General features: G+C 39.2%; 1 protein-coding gene across 1 annotated transcript in view; it reads left to right on the forward strand.

Moving 5' to 3' along the window:
- The first annotated feature begins 370 nt into the window (after positions 1–370).
- Positions 371–20,251, forward strand: part of COL12A1 (collagen type XII alpha 1 chain) — a 110,674-nt gene continuing 90,793 nt past the window's right edge. Inside the window, exons 1-10 of the mRNA XM_082855683.1 lie at positions 371–475; positions 7,604–7,720; positions 9,550–9,693; positions 10,125–10,184; positions 12,111–12,374; positions 12,549–12,713; positions 13,352–13,525; positions 15,278–15,568; positions 15,978–16,580; positions 17,747–18,019. Coding sequence (XP_082711809.1) covers positions 403–475; positions 7,604–7,720; positions 9,550–9,693; positions 10,125–10,184; positions 12,111–12,374; positions 12,549–12,713; positions 13,352–13,525; positions 15,278–15,568; positions 15,978–16,580; positions 17,747–18,019 — 2,164 coding nt within the window. The 5' untranslated portion in view covers positions 371–402. The remainder of the gene's footprint in view (positions 476–7,603; positions 7,721–9,549; positions 9,694–10,124; positions 10,185–12,110; positions 12,375–12,548; positions 12,714–13,351; positions 13,526–15,277; positions 15,569–15,977; positions 16,581–17,746; positions 18,020–20,251) is intronic.

The following is a 20,251-nucleotide window of genomic DNA, read 5'->3' on the forward strand; positions in this document are numbered from 1 at the left end:
AAACCCCCAGCTGGAAGAGGCATTTGGTTGAGTCAGGGAAAAGATGACCTCTGAATTAGCCATCACCCAGGGGGATGGAGTTATGTGGGGCGTGGTAAGGCCTTCACCCCGGATGTTAAGCAGGGCCAGCCTCCAGGAAAACAGGACCCGCTTTAAACTTGAACTCTCTCTTAGTGCCCGTGATTAAACTGCTGCAGATGAACTTGACTTACACTGCTTCACAATAGGCCCATTATATGCTGGTCTGGGCCCTATGGTTATTAAGGCAGATCTGGTCGGGTCCTGGCCCGGGTCCAGGCTCCAGTTCTAACCCGGCTCCCGGCCTGCCCGGACCCGGTTCTGACGCCGTCACTGCTTCCTCCCGCAGATCCCTTCATGCGGCTTTGAGCCCCGAGGCCGAGCATGCGGACCAGGCTTCCCCCAGCGCTCGCCGCCCTGGGCGCGGCCCTGCTCCTGTCTTCCATTGAGGCAGAAGGTAAAAGGCTCTTCCCTCCTTCTCCCCCGTGACCATGCAGAAGTCTAGAAAGGAAAGAAGCAGATCTTTCTTGTCTCTGTTGCTTGCTGTGTTTCTCTCTGCGCTTCGTGTGTTCTCCCGGAGTTTCTCTCCTTCGGAGAAACGCCCCCTTCTCTGAGGTCTGTCCATTTCCCAGCTCTCAGGTCTCGCTCTTTCGTATTCTGCTTAAGCCGTCCCGTACAGTGCTGTGTGCCCTCCTTGCTCTGGTCTCTGCGGTGTGCTGTCCACACTGCCACCGACACGGCCGCCTTCCGAGAGGACCAGCCGTCCGGGAGGGGGCGACGGCTGCACCCAGCTCTGCGGGACGAACACCTCCGGGGGGGGGTACCCAGGAGCCCCGGAGCGCGGGCGCGCTCGCTCGTGCGCGTGGCTCGGGACTGCGACCTCGGTGACAGCACGCAATAAAAGACTCCAACAGAGCCGGCTCTGCGCGTCTGTGTGTTTTGTGGGGAGTTCAGTCGGCTAGGCGGGCGGTGCAGGCAAATGAGGTAGCAGCCCAACCGCCCAGGGGACTGGCGGGCCAGCAGAGATCCGGGACGCGGGGTGTGTTCTCGCGGCCCGAGGTCGCCGCTGTCTCTGTTTGGTTCGCTGGGCTACGAGACCCGTGGCCCAAGCCCAGCCCCAGCCCCACGCGAACAGGTTGGGTCTGGGCCAAGGTTCTCAAGCTAGGAAGCTAGCGGGCGCCTGGCAAGCCGGGCACCAACTACCCCTCCCTCCTTCCCTCAGCTTCAGACCTGAGTGCGGAGTCGCTCAGAGGTTCGGAGATGGGTCTCAGGGCCTCAGGGTCTGCAAAACGGCTCAGTACGCTCCAGCCCTTGGAAAACGAAGGACTTCTGCTAGAGTTTTAACCTTGTTTTAGGCTTGCTGCGGTGTGCACTTGATGCCTTCCTTTCTCAGCATTCGCGGAACAAGCCCTTTCTGTATATTGACCCAAGAGGGGCTTCTGTGTCCTCTCAGTTTTCGTTGGAGACCTGATAAACTAGATTTATTGTTCTGCAAGGTAAATGGGGTAATACCATAAAAGACATCTTAAGAAATGTATACTTTTTTTCCAATGCAGAAATGCCCCCGATGAAATTAAGGGAGGAGAGCAATACTTCTGTGTGGGTCAGTGTGGAAGGGGGGTAGGGCGGGGGGGGCGTTGTGTTTCTTAGAGGCAGTGTGGAAGGAGAGCTGTTTTATGACCACACTGAGATTTTCAAAAACTTTCTATTGTGTTTGATTCTCTAGTTTGAGACTGCAGGTACAAAAGACTAAGATTGGACAAAGCAGAGAGTCTTCAAAATGTACGGCTTGTTCAGAAAAGTGAGGGAAACGTGCTGGCTCTTCTTATCTGATTAATACTTTATGAATGTAGAGGCTTTTCAGAGTGGCCTCTGTGAAGTAATATTCAGCTGAGGTTGCCTTTAATGTTCCTTTCTATGTCGTTGTTAGGAAGGAATTTCACTTGAGGAACTTCTGGAAGCCTTACTAAAGATATTTTTAGATAATTCACTAAAGTGGCATATTTATTGCTCATTAAGAAAATAGTTATTTGAAAATCAGAAAGGGTTGAGAAGTCTTAGGACAAGAATTGGGTTGGAAATGATGTAAATGGAAAAAAATCAGTTCTGAATTGGATAATGGCTGGTTAGCAAAGTGCAGTTGAAAAGAACAATTTACTCTCTACATCACTGATTGTTTCCGTATTTCTCATAATTTATCTTTTAGATTTGTATTTATTTCCACATTATACAGCTCTTTCTTTTGCTTTCTTAAGCTGTTTCTCTTCTTGTCTCTCACCCACTTAGTCCAGCATTTAATAATGATCCTTTTGTAAGATCTGTTATTTGGAGGGGGCCTTATTCTAGTTTGGCACTGTCAAATAGAAACAGATTGTGAGCCACAGATGCAAGCCACATATGTAACTTAAAATCTTCTGGTTATGACATTAAAAAAGGAAAAAGAAAAAGGAGAAATTAATCTTTATAACATATTTCACTTAACCTAATATATCCATAATATTACCATTTAAACATGTAATCAATATAAAAATTATTAGTAAGATATTTTGCATTCTTTGTAGCTAAGTCTGAAATTGGGTATGTATGTAATGCTTGCAGCGCATTTCATCTGGACTGGCCACATTTCAAGTGCTTGATAGCCACGTGTGGTTTGTGGCTCCAGTACTGGACAGCAAAGCTCGGGTGTTAATTACTAAGTGGCCCCAGGAGCCTGGGAAGGGCTAACAAAGTTTGTGGCCAAGGCCTTTCTGGGGACAATGGGCTGCAAACAGAATTTCTCTGAAGTATTTCTGATGGCACATTTCACAAATTCAACTGGCAGCCCTGCTTCTTGATATGTTATTTTGATCTTAGTTCAAAAGTAGCCATTGTGGAGGGTGAGAGGGAGACGCAAGAGGGAGGAGATATGGGGATATATGTATAGTATAGCTGATTCACTTTGTTATACAGCAGAAACTAACACACCATTGTAAAGCAATTATACTCCAATAAAGATGTTTTAAAAAAAAAAGGGTACATTAAAAAAAAAAAGTAGCCATTGCTACTTTTCTTTCCCTTTTGCAACTCATACTTGTACTCTTGTATTCATACTATTTTCCAGTCAATTTCTACTTACTTTATTTTATATGTTGAAAGCTCAATACCTTTAATTAAAAGGTTTTGGTGTTCACTTTTTGCATTGCTCCTTTTTTATAGGGGTACCACCTTTGTCATGTTGTTTTCTTCTACTTACTTATACAAGGAACTTTATTTTTCATAATACAGTATTTGTTCCATAGAAATAAGAGTGAAAGTGATTTTTTTTTGCTTTTAATATTTGTAATTTTTAGCTACAGCATAGACTTTATTAACCTTATAACCTGGCCAGTGCTCTGTAAGATCTAGAATGTGTAACTTATTTTTGGTTCCTGTATCATACAGTATGTAAATTGCCATTTAGAAAATTTAACGCTTTGCATTTAAAGATTAATGGCCAGTGTTCCCTGAGAGTTAGACACCTTTCTAGTTAATCTAGAATTTGACATGGACATATGTTTTGTAAAAAAAATAGAGTTGTAATTTTAGTAAGTCTGATTTGTAGTTCATAATATATAATGAACGATTGGATATTTTTAATTCATGAGTGAGTTGAAGTCTTAAGCTTTAATTATCTTACGTCTAGGTTAAGAGGCTAATTAATGTATATTTCTATACTCCTGTGTCTAACTTATGTTCTAACAGAAATTTCAAACTCGACGGGAACTTATAGATCATCTATTCTAATCCTCTCATTTTCCAAATGAGAAAATGAGGACCAGAGAAGCTGAATAACTCAGTCAACTAACCTGATTGCCTAGGGACAAGGCATAGACAAGACCCAGGTCTTCTAGTCCTGGTTTCGTGCTAGTTTGCCCACACTGTGCTGCTTTCTTGCTTGAAAACGGGTCAACCCAGTCAGTTTCATGAAAGGATGCATTTTGTAATCTGTACAGAATAATTTATTACTTGTCTAAAATATTAACTTTTCAACTGCTTATTTTTGGTATCTTATAAACACAGATGAAATGAGTATCTGTATCATGGCAGAGATCATTAAATTTATACTAGCTTTGGAAGGAAAATTTAAACTAATGCGTACTGAATATAGTAAAACCACACTTTGTGCACTTCTCAAGGTTTCTGCCATTAAGGTAGTACCCTTCTCAGTGTTGCCATCACACAGATTAGACTAAAGGTCTTACTAGTTCATCAAGATGATATTTTAGTAGTGTGTTCTCACTTTTCCTTTACCTTTAATACATTTTATACACTTGCCAAATCTTACTAGACTAATCTCCTCCCACCTGTCCATCCATCTATCCATCCATCCATCCATCCATCCGTCCACCTCTGGGTAAACTTTTATGTCTTCCTCTTGGGTGCCATAATTAAAAACAATGTTTTGTAAAAAAAAAAATTATATATCAAGGTAGATACTTTGGTTTCAAAATTGTAAAGTTAATATACCAAATTCTATCTGTATCTGAATTGGAGATGTCTGAATAGCACATATTGATTGTTGACCAGGCATCAAATAAAGGTTTTTTATAGAGTAGAGAAATACTTATGTATATTTTAATAGGCAAATACATATCAATATTGGTTTCTAAAGTTAATCTTTCACTCAAATATTTCTTATTTTTTACATTTAAGCAAGTATGGTAGGAAGCTGTATGCTCTGGAGTCAGACTATGGGATCAAAGTTTTCCTGCCTATTAGCTGTGTTAACCCTTGTGAATTTCACTGACTCACCCGTTAATCAGGGATAATTAGGCCACTCCTCTGGGTGATCATGAGAAAAGAAGGAGACAATATATAAAGTGACTCGCTCTCTGCCTGTCACAGAAGAGACACTCAGCAAATGCTAGCTATAATTATTCCTAAAAAGTCCTAAATCCTGCCAATTTATCTAAGGAAGATATCAGCAGAATGCAGCTTTCATAGCATAGCTTTTTGATAACAAAAAGCATTATTCATAAATATGAACTTAAACCGCTAGGGTTATGAACACTTAAAATTTTAGTTTCTTCACTATCAGTATTCAGTTTTATGAGTATATATGATTGCTATCTTATTTATTTATAATTTTACTTCTCTTTGTCTTCGTTCAGATTCTTCTTCTACACAACTATGACTCTTTACAATCATGATCCCTATGTAGATAGTTCATCCTAGAAATATTCTGGCATCTGCATAGACGCTGCTTGTAACGATGCAAGGGCGGTTGTGAATTATTTTTATATAAAATAAAAGATTTTCAAAGTTAATGAAGAAACATTTCGCGTTGATTCAAGTTGACAGGGGTCCACACTCACACCTGCTTTATTATCTTTTTTCATGAGACAAACAAGCAAAATATATAAACAGAATGGCAAGCCTAAAAGGTTTTACAAGAGATAAAAGTGGCAAGAAGAGAAGTGGAAAGGGCTCTCTGTTGTACACAAGCTGGTCGACCATTCTTTCCTACTTTTGATCCCCAAGTACCACATCTGAGTTTCTATAAACACCTTAAAGTCCTCTGAAATGTTAAAGACTTTTCCCAACAGTCAATTTTTCAGTTTTTCTGGAATCCTGGTCATTTGGAAATCAACAAGGTGGGCGGCTGCTGCCCCTCAGCAGCTTTAACCTAATGTCTGCTGCTTCAGGTCAATTTCCTTGCAAGGTTGGTGGTACTGTTTTTCCATGTACTGATTTTTTTTAAAAGCATGCTCAGGCCAGTTGCCTCTGCCTTTGCATTAAATTTGTCCTGAGCCATTGCTACTGGAACAATATTTTATAATGATATTCTTAATACCTATTGTCCTATTAACATCTGTTGCATGCTTGTTATACTAAGTGATGACTGCCAGTAAACCTCGCAAAACGGTTACAGACAGCAGAATGTTGAGTAATTAAACTATGCATGTAGATTAATAGTCTAATCTCACTGCCTGTGTATGGATAGTAAGAAAATAACATTCATTCCATTACTAGCGTATCCAATAAGAATAAAAAGCCATCTCCTACAGTTGGAAGCAGCAGTTCATTAAAGCAAACGTTTGCTTAATTTGTATAATTTCCATTAAAATGTGCTATTAATATTACATAAATACCTAACCCCAGTTCAATTCTATGACTCATGTCTCAAAGCTACTGCTATAGTTCAATTGACCTTTAGGAAAACCTAAAAGGAGACTGTAATCTCTCAAAAGAGAGACAAAAATTCTGACTCACCAGGAATACTTTCAATCCGAAACACTTTAAGAAGAGTATGGCGGAAAGTCATCTTATTGTGTGGACCTGCTTCAAGAGTAATACTTTTTAATGCATCGACCATGCACTGACAGTGAGTCAGTACAATGCTGCATGATGAGGCATGAACACTGCAGAGAGAATATCATTATAAAATATTTCTGGAATGTCTTTGTGTAACGACTATTGTACATGGAGGCTTTCGTTCATTGTGGGAAACTAAAAACAAGTCAACATTTCATTGACACATGCATGATGCTGTACAGTTTTGTATGTAAACTATTGCTTTCTGTACTTTTCAATTATTTCTGTCATTGACTTCTCCAAGATTTATGCGCAGTCGTGTCTTCAGATGGCTGATCCTTCCTCACTATTTTCTTTAAGTTCTGTAAATAAATGTCCATAAATATACATTGATGTTGTCTTTTCATAATTAACCATTGTTTTGTAAAGGACCATACTGGCATTTTAATTTAAAATGCCACTTCTAGTATGGAGTATACCTGCTGCAAAGGAAAATAACAGCGTTGGTTTACACCTTGCAAACGTACAGCAAATTGGTGTAAACAGGCAGAATGTTTGTTAGTTTTATAAACATCTGTGTATCACTCTTTATATACTTATAACTGATTGACACCCCTTATTACTATTTTTGAACATTGGTCTATACGAATACAAATATACATTTAAATGTATATTTCCTTGTGAGACATAACAGTGCTAAATTTCCCATGATTCCTCCTTTTTATTTCAATACATTTTTCATCTCTGCCACAGATTGAGAATTATCAAACAAAAATTAATAACAAGGCAGTGATGCAGAGAATGAACCAAAATATCATTGCTCCTTTTCCACATTATGGAAAAAATGTATTATGTCAGTGTTCTCACTTAACCTCTGTGGTTGTAAGCAGGTTGTTATTTGGCATGCTTATTCAAAATGCACTCAGCATGTATCGGAAGTTCCTTAATTGTTATGTGAATTGTTTGCATATGTGGTTATTATATGTGATTTCATTGTACCTGTATATGTACTTGTATCCAAATATGTTTCTATTATGCTTGATTTTGCTGGCCATTCTTGGATGACCGAGCAACTCAAGGATCCAAAGTGTTTTGTGCTGTCCTCTGTAATATGTATACTCTCTGATGTTTTGTCACATCTTGTCAGCTTTTAATTTTATTCTCGTCCAACAAGATATCTTTTATATTTGTTGGAAACAAATTTATGCAAAGACAATTTTAGTAAGCTTTGCTCAACACAATTCTTTATTAATTAAATTGACCGTTTTGTGACATTGGAAAGTGTAACTGATATCAACTCTCTCTCTTGCAGTTGACCCACCTTCAGACTTGAATTTTAAAATTATAGATGAAAATACTGTTCATATGTCATGGGCAAGACCACCTGATCCAATTGTGGGTTTCAAAATAACAGTGGACTCCACAACGGGTAAGTTTTGACATGTTGGGATTTTAGGACAGAGACATCAAAGGTGATATAATCTGATCTTTTCCCCTCCTTCCATTTCATTATGAGGAAGCCAGGATTTAGAAAACCTGAGGGGTTCACCTAACGTCGCAAGATATTTGGTGGACTCAGATCTCCAGATTTCCAGCCCAGGACTCGTTATTATATTTTTATAGTGTTAGCTTTATTAACTTGGTTTGCTGTGCTAAGCTGTTGTTACTAAAAATAGACTCCCCCCACCCCGGCCCCGATCAGAATATTGCTGGTAATCTTTGCTTTTATAAAATAGAATGATCACTTCTTGACATTCTCCTTGAATCACTTAATCTGTCCAACACTTCAAGTGACAAGTGATGAAGTGAGTTATTACGCCTTGCCCAGTGTCCTGCACACTTCAGTACCCAGGACACAGATTCTGGGATGGTGGTGAGCTGCCATGATGGAAGACAACGATTTACTAGATAGATTCTGTAGATCCTAAGGCTAAGAGTCTTTGAAAGAAGAAAACTTGTTTTGCTTGTTCTCAAAAGTTTTCTTTAGTATTCGTGATGTTGCCCAAGTGTGGAGAACCCATCTCTGTTGATTAACTTTTATTTCTAACGTGGAATGGGAAAATAACCAGTTTTACTAGCACTGGCCAAGTGGTAGGAAGAGGTCTGTATTGGCTGACAGAAGCGATAGATGATGTCAACATGACTTAGCACCAGAGCGGTGTTTACATACTTGTGGCCTTTAAAAAATACCACTGATTTTAAATCCTGGTTTATCAGGAAATTGGGAAGCTGTATTTTTCTCCCATACGATCCGAGAACTTAAAAAGCGATCAAGAATTTACTTTTTATTCCTTGAATATTTTCTTCCCAGATATATTTGCCGTTAACGATTTCATTTATTCCAAAGCAGAAAAACAGTTGAAAAAGAGTTCATCTGGTTTCCAGATGTTGGCAATGACTGACTCCTATACCTTAAAAACCTAGCAGAGCCCTGGTGTCTTGTTTTCCCATGGGGGCCCTGGTGGGTTCTGCAATGCTCCACATGTAAACCTGGAGCATTTCAAAAAGGGTTCTTTTACATTGGTTACCTTTTTTGATTATTTATGTTTTGATGAAAATTTAATATGTTTAAGAATTTTAAAAGTCACTTAGTCCCTAAGAACTACTGTGTTTCCTGATTGAATTGAGCATTATCATCATCTAGAAGGAAGTACATAATTGTCAGTATATAAGGAAACGCTCAGTACACTGTACCTTGAAATGTTTGATACCTAGTTAAGTCAATTCAGAGGACCATGGTTACCCATTAGCATATGCTCCCATCCCCCGCTGGAGTACGGAGGATGCACTTCTGTAGAAGAGGATGCTGTTTCCCAGTAGATGTTCCTTTTAGCCTATGGGGTTTGTTGTCTTTGAGTTGATTTTCAGCCCTTCTTTTTCTTTCAGTGCTCTCCTCCAATGCATCATTTAAAATTAAATTATTTTCTGCTTTATCTCTAATTTATAAAAACATGTGTTGTCTACCATTAATATTCAAACATAATGAGAGATTTTTGTTTGATATTCTGGTATATCTCTAATCTAGAGGAATACTTGAGTCCACAAACAAATATGGACTATGATTGTAACAAGTGAAGGCAATGCCAGTCCATTTATTGAACTTCTAGAATTCAGAATGTTTGTTTTGGAAGGCAGTAAAAAATAATGTTTGGGTATTCTAAAAACACGTGTGTTTTGAATTTTCAGATTTTGAGTATATGTTATGTTATATGTGAAAAAAGTTTTGTTGCATTGATGTTTTTCTTTCTCTATTTTCAGATGGGCCCACTAGGGAATTTACCCTTGCAGCTAGTACCACTGAAACTTTATTAACAGAGCTCATACCTGAAATAGAGTATGTGGTGACAATCACTTCATATGATGAAGTAGAAGAAAGTGTACCAGTTATAGGCCAATTAACAAGTAAGCACACGTCTAAAGTACTTTTATACCTTATTTTTTGCAGAAGATTTCTCCAGCTTTCACATTTAAGTTGTTGTTATGCAGAATTAATTTATATCCATATTAACTATTCTTTCAATGATCCTAGATGTTCGTAGCTGTGAATAATTCATTCCTGATTTATAATCCTGGTCTCTGGAAACAGCGGGAATATTATGAATGAAAACTGTTAAAAACGTCAGGCTTTGCCAGACAACAATGTTAATATCCATTTTGAAATGTATCTAAAATCTCCCTAAAAATAATGATATTTGCAAGGGAATGCTTATTTGGCTGTATTCTCTGACCAGCTGGGAATGGACCATACATTTGAAAGACAACGTACTTATTTTCTTCTTAGGAAGTAGTTGTATGGGTCCATTTCTTTTTGTAATAATCAAGTTTTGATTCAGTTCAAACAGGTGGCCCGATAAAGCCAGGGGAGAAGAAACCTGGAAAAACAGAGATACAAAGTAAGCATTTCCCTTAATATTTGTGCTTGGCTTTGCAGAACTTATAAATGTAATCTAAAGGAGATGTTCCAACTAGGTCCATAGTTTCATCTCACTCCTATATTAATTCCTGTAAGCTTTATCTACAGGAAGTACAGGCAACGTAATAGTAATGTATGACTAAGTGGTTGTAACACCTACGTTCTGACTTTCTAACCATTCATTCTATGTGCTAAATATTCTTTTGACTGCGAGTGTTTTAAATGTGTGTGTGTCCAAGTTCCCCTGCAGGATGGCAGTAGGTGAAAACCAAAGCTCATCACTGGACTTAAATCCTTGCTCAAAGACAAACTATAGAAATAGGTGGTAGCTCAGGGGTGCATGAGAGCTATAGGGCTGGACCACAAGGGAGATGCCCTCACAGTGTTTTCAGCAATTCCATTGCCATGAAAATGTATTTCTATGTCTCTGTATATGTTATGCTTATTTCTAGGGTGTTTACATGGGCTTAGTTGGTGCAGTTGTAACCGCTTCCGGAGTCTCTGTAAGACGTCCCTGATAAGTTGATGCATTTGTAATCAAATGAAAGCAATTTTAGTGTCTGGTTTTGTGGCTTCTAGCCCCTTTTGGTCTTACACTGCTCTGTGTGACTTGCTGGGATGGATCCCTGAAGGGTTTCTTGGACTTCTAATTTTGCCACCTTGTAAATTGGATTTATGACTCAGGATAACAATAAAAAGATTGTGAACATGAAGTTCCCTCTATCCTGAATTTTTCCCGCCAGGTCACTGTTTATAGTTCTTTTTGATGTCTCATCATCTGAAGCGAAGTTTATAGTATGCAGTTACAATGCAAATATTTTCCCTGAATCATCAATATTTATTCTAAATCAAAGCATTATTCTAAATACTGACTTTCAGTAGGCTTAAATTGGCCCATTAAATAGTAGGCAAAAATTATTTAGGCATGCAACTTGTATTGGCTTGCAAATTTCCCAGGACCTTTCCTCCTCTTCCTAGCCAAATACTCCTCTTATTATCTACCAACTGACTGCAGGGACAAAAATATCTTCAGAAAATTCACTCAACTTTGCTTTATGAATACAGATTTTCATAAAAACCAACGTGTTCCCCCCTCCCCACCTGACCACAGAGAGAGGGAAAAATATGTTTGGTTATAAAGGCCAATTGTTGCATTTTTAGTGATTTAAGGGTACTACACATATTTTTACTTCTGAATGAAAACGTTTTCCCCCCGTTTTGTTTAGTACAAGAAGGTTTTAGTTGTCAATTTAAAATACATTGATAAATAGGACAAGATATTATGGCGATTTTGCCTCACATTTTTTATGCTTGTTGGCACTTCTGTTAAGACTCCATTAACCCTCTAGACTAACGAGCTGCAAACGTTAGACAATTATATTGTAAAATGCAGGAGAATTGTTAAAAACGATGTGCTCTTTTCTTCAACCCTACCGCATTTGCTTAAATGGTACAGCAATTGCTTTGTATTTATTGATCTCAGAATACCAAGAATGAAAACACTTTGCTTACATTTCTTTTGTCTGTCTCCTAGATATTTTATATAGTTTTTACTTGGAGAAAAGAGTGAGGATATAGTTATAAAAATAGACAAATCAATAGCAACGATACTTGGGTCACAGGCTCTTGGAGAATGGGTCATATATGTATCTAGTCTTGCACAGTGTCTTATACAACAGTTTAAAGACGTATAGTTGCAGAGATGCATACTGAAAATGCTTCTATGTGTGCCAATAAAGTTTTACATTCTTTTGTGCATGTCAGTTGTGGGTAAAGAACAATGTGAAAAGTTCGAATGAACAAAATGATTTTAGGAGCCAACCTTTTTGCCACGTTAGTTTGTATTCCTTAATGCTAGATGGATTTATTAGTGTATCATTTAAAAAATATATCACATGTATTTCAGAATGCTCTGTCAGTGCCTGGACTGATTTAGTGTTCCTTGTGGATGGCTCATGGAGTGTGGGAAGAAATAATTTCAAGTACATTTTAGACTTCATTGCTGCTCTTGTGTCTGCTTTTGACGTTGGGGAAGAGAAGACAAGGGTTGGAGTTGTTCAGTACAGCTCTGACACCAGGACGGAATTTAACTTAAATCAGTACTATCAACGGGATGAGCTACTTGCTGCAATAAAAAAAATCCCATACAAAGGTGGCAACACGATGACAGGTATGTTTTTACAAATTGTGGTATTGTTTAAGATAAATGAAGTATCTATTTGGGAAAGAAATGATGCATTGCCCAAATTATCATATGTTAAATAATTTTGAAATTAATCCCATAGCTTTTGATTTTGGTAAAATTGTGTCACGTGGAACTGAACATATTTCTTTTTCATTTCAGGGGAAGCCATTGATTACTTAATTAAAAATACTTTCACGGAATCTGCTGGATCAAGAGTTGGCTTTCCCAAAGTGGCAATTATTATTACCGATGGCAAATCCCAGGACGAAGTGGAAATTCCAGCAAGAGAGCTTCGCAGTATTGGGGTTGAAGTGTTCTCTTTGGGTAGGTCAAGTTTGGTTCAGTATTTTCATTTTAGAACTACTTTAATACTTAATGGCCAGGAAGATGAAGGGTTGATTCCTCAAGGAAGGATTCTTTCTCAAGGAAGGAAAGCAGTTTTTACTGCATTTGATAGTGTAGTGTTAATCCAAATCATTTTTGAGTAAAAGTTCTGCTTATCTATTTCTCTCACGTAACTCCTTTAGCATATGCATTAAGTAAGGCAGTATTCACATTCTTTGTCAACGCTCTGCTTTTCAAAGAATGCTGGGCCAATGATTCTAATAAAGATCTTCCTCCTATTATCACTAAGTGTTTTTTATGTTTCCTTTCTTATGTAACACTTGAAGAATTCAGAGGGTTCCAGCTCATTCAGGACTCTGGAAGTACAAAGTATTATCTTTACAGATGGCAGGGACAAACGATGGCACGGTTGGCATGAGAGCCCACTCTGTTTTACCAACCAGCCTTTTGCCTCTTTGGCCATGTTACGTGAAATGGGAAAATGCTTTTGTCATTTCAACAGTTGCACATTCATTAGGACGCAAAACAATTCCAGTTTATGACTGAATAGGACTTGAAAATGTCTTTACTTCCCACACTTCCCTTCCCATATCCTTGTCCTTTTTTTTTTTTTTAAGGCATTAAAGCCGCAGATGCAAAAGAACTCAAACAAATCGCCTCCACACCTTCCCTAAATCACGTTTTCAACGTGGCCAACTTCGACGCGATTGTGGACATCCAGAACGAGATCATCTCCCAGGTGTGCTCAGGTGTGGACGACCAGCTCGGGGAATTGGTCAGTGGAGAAGAAGGTGAGTGAATTGTTGGGCGTTCTCATGTGTCCCCCTCTTCCATTACTTGAGAGCAGTTACGGCTTCACAGGCAGAGGGACATTTAGTTTAGCATTCTGGTTCTAGTAAATGGCGGAGGAAAAGAGTTTCCGTCACCATACCCTGCAGAGTGTTTTCAGGGCTCTTAAGAATATTTCAAAGATCAGTCAGTTTGATCCTCCCACATTTGGAAAATGCTTCCATTTTATCAGTCATTGCTTTTAAGTACATGGGAGAGAGAAAAGACATTTCATAAGCATCCTTTGGAGTATTAAAAAGTCACAGTTTCCATAATTGTTCGCCTCTTAGCCTAAGAATTCACAACTGATTAAAGATAAGTTCTAAAGAGCTACATCTTCAATCATATAAACTCTTTAATCTACAAACCCCAAGTATTTTGGCAATGTTATTATTATTTCATGGACTCTGAATCTCTTTCTTTGTTTTACCGCCTAATGTCTGATTGTTTGCTCTGCTTTATTACAAAATCCACCCCCGCCCATCTTTCCCCGGGTCAACCTCTCTTTACTCAGTCTTTTAAAACATTCACGTGTTTCACCTTCACTAGGGTGTGTGTGCGAGGTTAGGCCAAAGTTTGGTTCTGCCCCCGTTTGAACTCTCCCTGGAAGGGGTGTGGGCTGCGTTGCAGTCCGTTTTGGGGCCTCTTCTCTCTGTTGCTGGCGATCGCCTGAGACTTCCGCTCCCCAGCACTGTCTCCGCATCAATCCAGAGCTTTGCCTAAACTTCCAGTTGGCACATCCATCGCTTTCCTCCCACTGCTTCTCACTTCCTTATGCGTCATTTTTATGGACTACATCTGATTGCCTTTTTCAGAGGACAGTGGGTAACCTTGTACATATTTTATCATCCACTGTTGCGGCCTGACTTATAAAAACTTACAACTATATCTTCTGGGAAACTGATTCCACTGGCAAGTCTAAAACTTGGAAGATTTGGTCTGAAATAGCTTAAAATACTTTGTTATCTGCTAAGTGTTGGATTGGCTGAAAAGTTCGTTCGGAACATCTTAACGGAAAATCCCGAACGAACTTTTTGGCCAGCCCAATACACGACTCTGTTCTACGCTGAGTAAGGATAGAACATTTTTAGATGATCAGTATTTGCTTGTCAATATGCATGTTGTAAACCATTGTTTCACCCCTGTTTGGTGGCATTATGAACATAGCTGAACTTTTTTTCTTATCTTGAATAAGTGGAAATACAATTGCTTAAGATGATAAGAGCCTGTCATTTAAGAACTGCTGAATTCTTTATCTTTCTTGGCATATTATAAAGTATCTTAAATGTTACATTATTATGCTTATATTACTATTAAGAGAGAAAAACTTTCTAAAGCATTGAGTAAGTCATTGATTTAACAAATATTCATCAAGTGCTTCCTTTGGTACCTGAATAAAGGCAATGAGTGTAATACCAAAACCAGAATGGAAAATCTTGGTCCCAGAGAATGAATTAGGCATCAGATGTCCTATTATTAATTTCTCCAAGGACTTTTTTTTCCCTAAACTTCTCATCTCTCTGATTAAAATTCAGGCACTGAGTCTCTTTCAGTTTGATGGGTACAGGTGGAAGTGGGGGACTGGGATTGGGGAACTTTTCCTGATGCATTCATGATTAATTCGAATAAGGAAAACTGAGGTGCAAACATGAAGACCTCATTAACAGGGTTGCATCTCACTATTTTAAATCTCTCTTCTGCTCATTATTTTGTAGTTGTTGAACCTCCTTCAAATTTGATTGCCACGGAAGTCTCATCAAAATACGTTAAGCTAAGTTGGAATCCATCTCCTAGCCCAGTGACTGGCTATAAAGTTCTCCTTACACCCATGACCGCAGGAAGCCGACAGCATGCTCTGAGTGTGGGTCCTCAGACGACCACACTCAATGTTCGTGACCTCTCAGCAGACACAGAATACCAGATCAGCGTTTCTGCCATGAAGGGACTGACATCCAGTGAACCGGTTTCAATAATGGAGAAGACTCAGCCAATGAAAATTCAAGTGGGTGAGTTAATGGGTGTATCACTGAGTTTGGAATACCTGAAGGTCCATTTAATAGTATGCTGGTTCAGGTTTACTTTTAAACAGAATGTTTGCAATAGTTTTCTTTTAAAGAAGGCTGCTTACTGAGAAAAGCAGATACCGTAGGCCTTCCGTACCTGAGGTTCCGTATCCACAGATTCAACCACTGTGTGGTCTGACGTTGGTTGACTCTGCAGATGCGGAATCCGCGGATCTGGAGGGCTTCCTTCCCTGTGCCATTTTATAGAATGGACATGAGCATCCCTGGAGTTTGGTGTAGGGAAGGAGGTCCTGGAACCAATCCCCCAAGGATACAGAGGGACAGCTGTATCTATATTTTATTGATTAATTTGTATTTGTTGAACTTTAATGGGCTTTCTTTCTCTTTACAGAATGCTCACGTGGTGTGGATATAAAAGCCGATATTGTGTTTTTGGTTGATGGTTCCTATAGCATTGGGATTGCAAACTTTGTTAAAGTTAGAGCCTTTTTGGAAGTTCTCGTCAAAAGTTTTGAGATTTCACCGAATAGGGTACAGATAAGTCTTGTCCAGTACAGCCGGGATCCTCATACTGAGTTCACATTGAAAAAATTCACCAAAGTTGAAGATATAATCGAAGCAATAAACACCTTCCCCTACAGAGGAGGATCCACCAACACTGGGAAAGCAATGACTTACGTTAGAGAGAAAATATTTGTGCCGGGCAAGGGTTCAAGAAGCGACGTCCCAAAGGTCATGATTCTTATCACGGATGGAAAATCGTCCGATGCTTTCAGAGACCCAGCTATAAAGCTAAGGAATTCAGATGTTGAAATCTTTGCAGTTGGTGTGAAGGATGCTGTTCGCTCAGAATTAGAAGCCATTGCCTCTCCTCCTGCTGAGACCCATGTGTTCACAGTGGAAGATTTTGATGCTTTTCAGAGGATATCTTTTGAACTCACACAGTCTATCTGTCTTAGAATTGAGCAAGAATTGGCAGCTATAAAGAAAAAAGGTCAGTAGGCTTTGTAAAGTAAAAGTTATCCCTTCATGAACACAGAATTTGTGCTTCTAAAATTGTGGATAATATGCTTTGTCAATTATTTTTATCTATAGGAAAAAGTAACCTTCCTATGTTATTGAAAACTACTGAACTTAACTCATTTAGCTCTGAGATACGACTTTCTCCTGGGTGTGGGTCAGGTATTTATTGGTGAAAAAGCTGTTTATCCTAAGAGTCATGAGCTGTTTTTGATCTTAGATCCTCAGTCAGGGCGGGGAACCAGCTTTATTAAACCCATTTGTTGCATCCAGTTCAATAACCACGAATTGAGTGTCTACCATGTGTTAGATGCTGAGCTAGTTGCTTTGAATCAAAGATGACTGGAACATAGTCCTGGATCTTTGAATCCTCCTTATGCATTCTCTTTCCTGGACCATTTTTTGGGCATCCTTCCTCACATCTGGAATTCCCTATCCTTTTTTCTTCATTTGTCCAAATTCTGTTTTTCAACATTCGATTAAAAGTCCCATCTCTTTCATCAAGCTTCTTAATTGTTCTAGGGCTATAACACTTATCACTTATAGTCATTTGGCATTCAAATATACTACTTTCTTTTGTTAATAACTTTACACTCTCTTGTCTCTCCAATTTGATTGTATGTCCCCTAAGGACAGTGAGTGTGCCTTCAACATTGTGCCTTCCTATGATTTAGTTTAATAAATATTCTTTTGTTAGGAAAAAATTTTAAATTATTACTTTGAAATATCTGTCTACCATCAAAGGTTGATATCTGATTGCCCGGGATGAATGGGAACATTTTGATGGTTCATTTTAGGTCTGTTACTGTTTTAAGTATTCCAGTTGTGGGCAGGACCATTCCATTAGTGCTTTGTCTTAGGAAGCTCAAAACTCTAATTCAGTTTTAACTGGTTATTTAAACACATAACTTAGTAGTATGAATGGTCAAGACAAATGATCAGGACCTCTTTGTGGGGCTGTGAGTGAGAAGCTTTCTCTCAGTGGTCTTGTGTGCAACATTACTCAGTGCCTTGGTCTCAATGACCACTCTCCCACATGAGTGTAAGCCATTTGAAAAAGTGTGTAGTCATTAGGTCCATTTTTGCTTTATAGATTTAAAACTTTTAACTATGTCCTTTTTTTTTTTTTTTCCTTAACAGCTTATGTGCCTCCAAAGGACCTTAGTTTTTCTGAGGTGACTTCCTACAGTTTGAAAACCAGTTGGTCTCCTTCAGGAGAAAATGTTTTTTCATACCACATCACCTACAAGGAGGCTACTGGGGATGGTGAGGTGACAGTGGTGGAACCAGCCTCGAGCACCAGTGTCGTTCTCAGCAACTTGAAGCCGGAGACCCTGTACCTGGTCAACGTGACCGCGGAATACGAGGATGGCTTCAGTACACCCTTAGCTGGAGAGGAGACCACCGCAGAAGGTGTGAGAGGGTTCTCCACTGTTTTCCCCAAACTAACAGTTTATTGTAGAACAAAGTTACCATTTGAAATAACCATCTGCTCTATAGTCCAACACTGTGAATGCCCTCGTAAGATTCAGTACCTTTAAAACACAGCTACTCATAAATCTTTATTTATTTATTTATTATTTATTTATTATTTATTTTTCGCTGTGTTGGGTCTTCATTTCTGTGCGAGGGCTTTCTCTAGTTGCGGCGAGCGGGCCTCTCACTGTCGCGGCCTCTCGTTGCGGAGCACAGGCTCCAGACGCGCAGTCTCAGTAGTTGTGGCTCACGGGCCTAGTTGCTCTGTGGCATGTGGGATCTTCCCGGACCAGGGCTTGAACCTCTGTGTCCCCTGCATTGGCAGACAGATTCTCAACCACTGCGCCGCCAGGGAAGCCCTCATAAATCTTTTTAAAAAGAGAAAAACTCTTAAGTAAAAGACCCTAGATTTATTGTGATGAATTTGAGGTTGAGACATAGAGAACTGTTAATAATTATGGAACTAACTCTGGAAATACTGCTTATCTAGCATTTTCTGTCCCATGTACCAACAGTGTCTTGTTCAGATACTTCTGAAACTACCAGACTTCTGATGGCGAATATATATTACCAATTTTTTTTTCTTTTTTAAAATTGTGGTAAAATATACATGTATATACGTAAAACATAAACTTGACCGTTTTAACCATTTCAAGTGTACATTTCAGTGACAATGAATACATTCAATGGTTGTGCTAACATCACCACATTCATCTCCAGAACTTTTTCATCTTGCAAAACTGAAACTCTCTACCTGTTAAACAATAACTCTCCCTTCCTGATACCCTCTGTTCCCCCGACCATGGCAACAAACATTCTGCTTTCCGTTTCTATGAATTTGATGACTCTAGGTTTCCATGTGAGTGGAATCGTACAGTATTTGTCCTTTGGTGACTGGCTTATTTCACTTAGCCTAGTGTCCTCAGGGTTCATCAGTGTTTGTAGCATGTGTCAGAATGTTCTTTCTTCTATGGCTGAGTGATATTCCGTTGTATGTATATACCAACATCGGTGGACACTTGGGTTGCTTCCACCCTTTAGTTATTGTGGATAATGCTGCTAAGAACATGGGTGTCCAAAGTTTACCAGATATTTTTTTTTTTTTTTTTTTTTTTCGGTACGCGGGCCTCTCACTGTTGTGGCCTCTCCCGTTGCGGAGCACAGGCTCCGGATGCACAGGCTCAGCGGCCATGGCTCACGGGCCCAGCCGCTCCGCGACACGTGGGATCTTCCCGGACCGGGGCACGAACCCGCGTCCCCTGCATCGGCAGGCGGACTCTCAACCACTGCGCCACCAGGGAAGCCCTTACCAGATATTTTAAGCAATATTTGTATAGATGTGTCCACCTTACTGGATAGATTTGAATACTTTCTGATACATTTCTCTACATTTGACATTTAAAGGATTCCAATGAACCTGGTTAGCAGGCCAGCACCAGACAATTACTCTTGATATATACAGTGAATATTACAAGAGATATCAGTCATTCTCCTCCATTTTTATTCGGTACAGAAGAGACTGAAACAGCAGAGTGAGGAATTTTAGTTACAAAGAAGTACTGGCTGACAGGGAGGGCATATATTGGTCTACTTGCTGATAAAAGCTAGAGAATCTTTTCTCCGAAAAAATTTTCAAATAAGATTGATTTTTCTTTTGTGCATGGTTTAGGTATATTTTTGCCCAAATGGCCTAAGATGTCTTCTTGTCTTATGATTTTTGTGATAGTATAACCTAGCAGTCCACACTTAGATATTTATGACTTTCTGATGATTTCTCTGTAATGCCCACACTGCGGCTTCATGAGCCTGGCCCTCTTTCTTCAGCACTTTGGGATGGGAATGGAACTATGCCTCAAGAAGAAATTGAAGTCTAAAGGGGTTTTGAATAGAGCCAACTGTATTCGTTTACACTCTAGTTTTTGGTCATTGGGCTACTACAATAAAATTTGGTGATACCTTTCCAATTCTGCTGCCTGTACTGAAATCTGAGATTTAGATTTTCTTTTGTCAATAAGGAAGTGTCTGATTCAATACCTTTATTAGACTAGCACTTATTCAGCTTCTGCCATGTGTCAGGTACTATGATAATTGTTTCCATGGATTGTCTCATTTAACTGCCTCAGTAACCCTACAGATAGTCACGTTTTTACTGTTGGGTAATCTGAGACT

The sequence above is a fragment of the Leucopleurus acutus genome, assembly GCF_964270905.1.
Source record: "Leucopleurus acutus genome assembly, chromosome: 15".
Classification (NCBI taxonomy): Eukaryota; Metazoa; Chordata; class Mammalia; order Artiodactyla; family Delphinidae; genus Leucopleurus; species Leucopleurus acutus.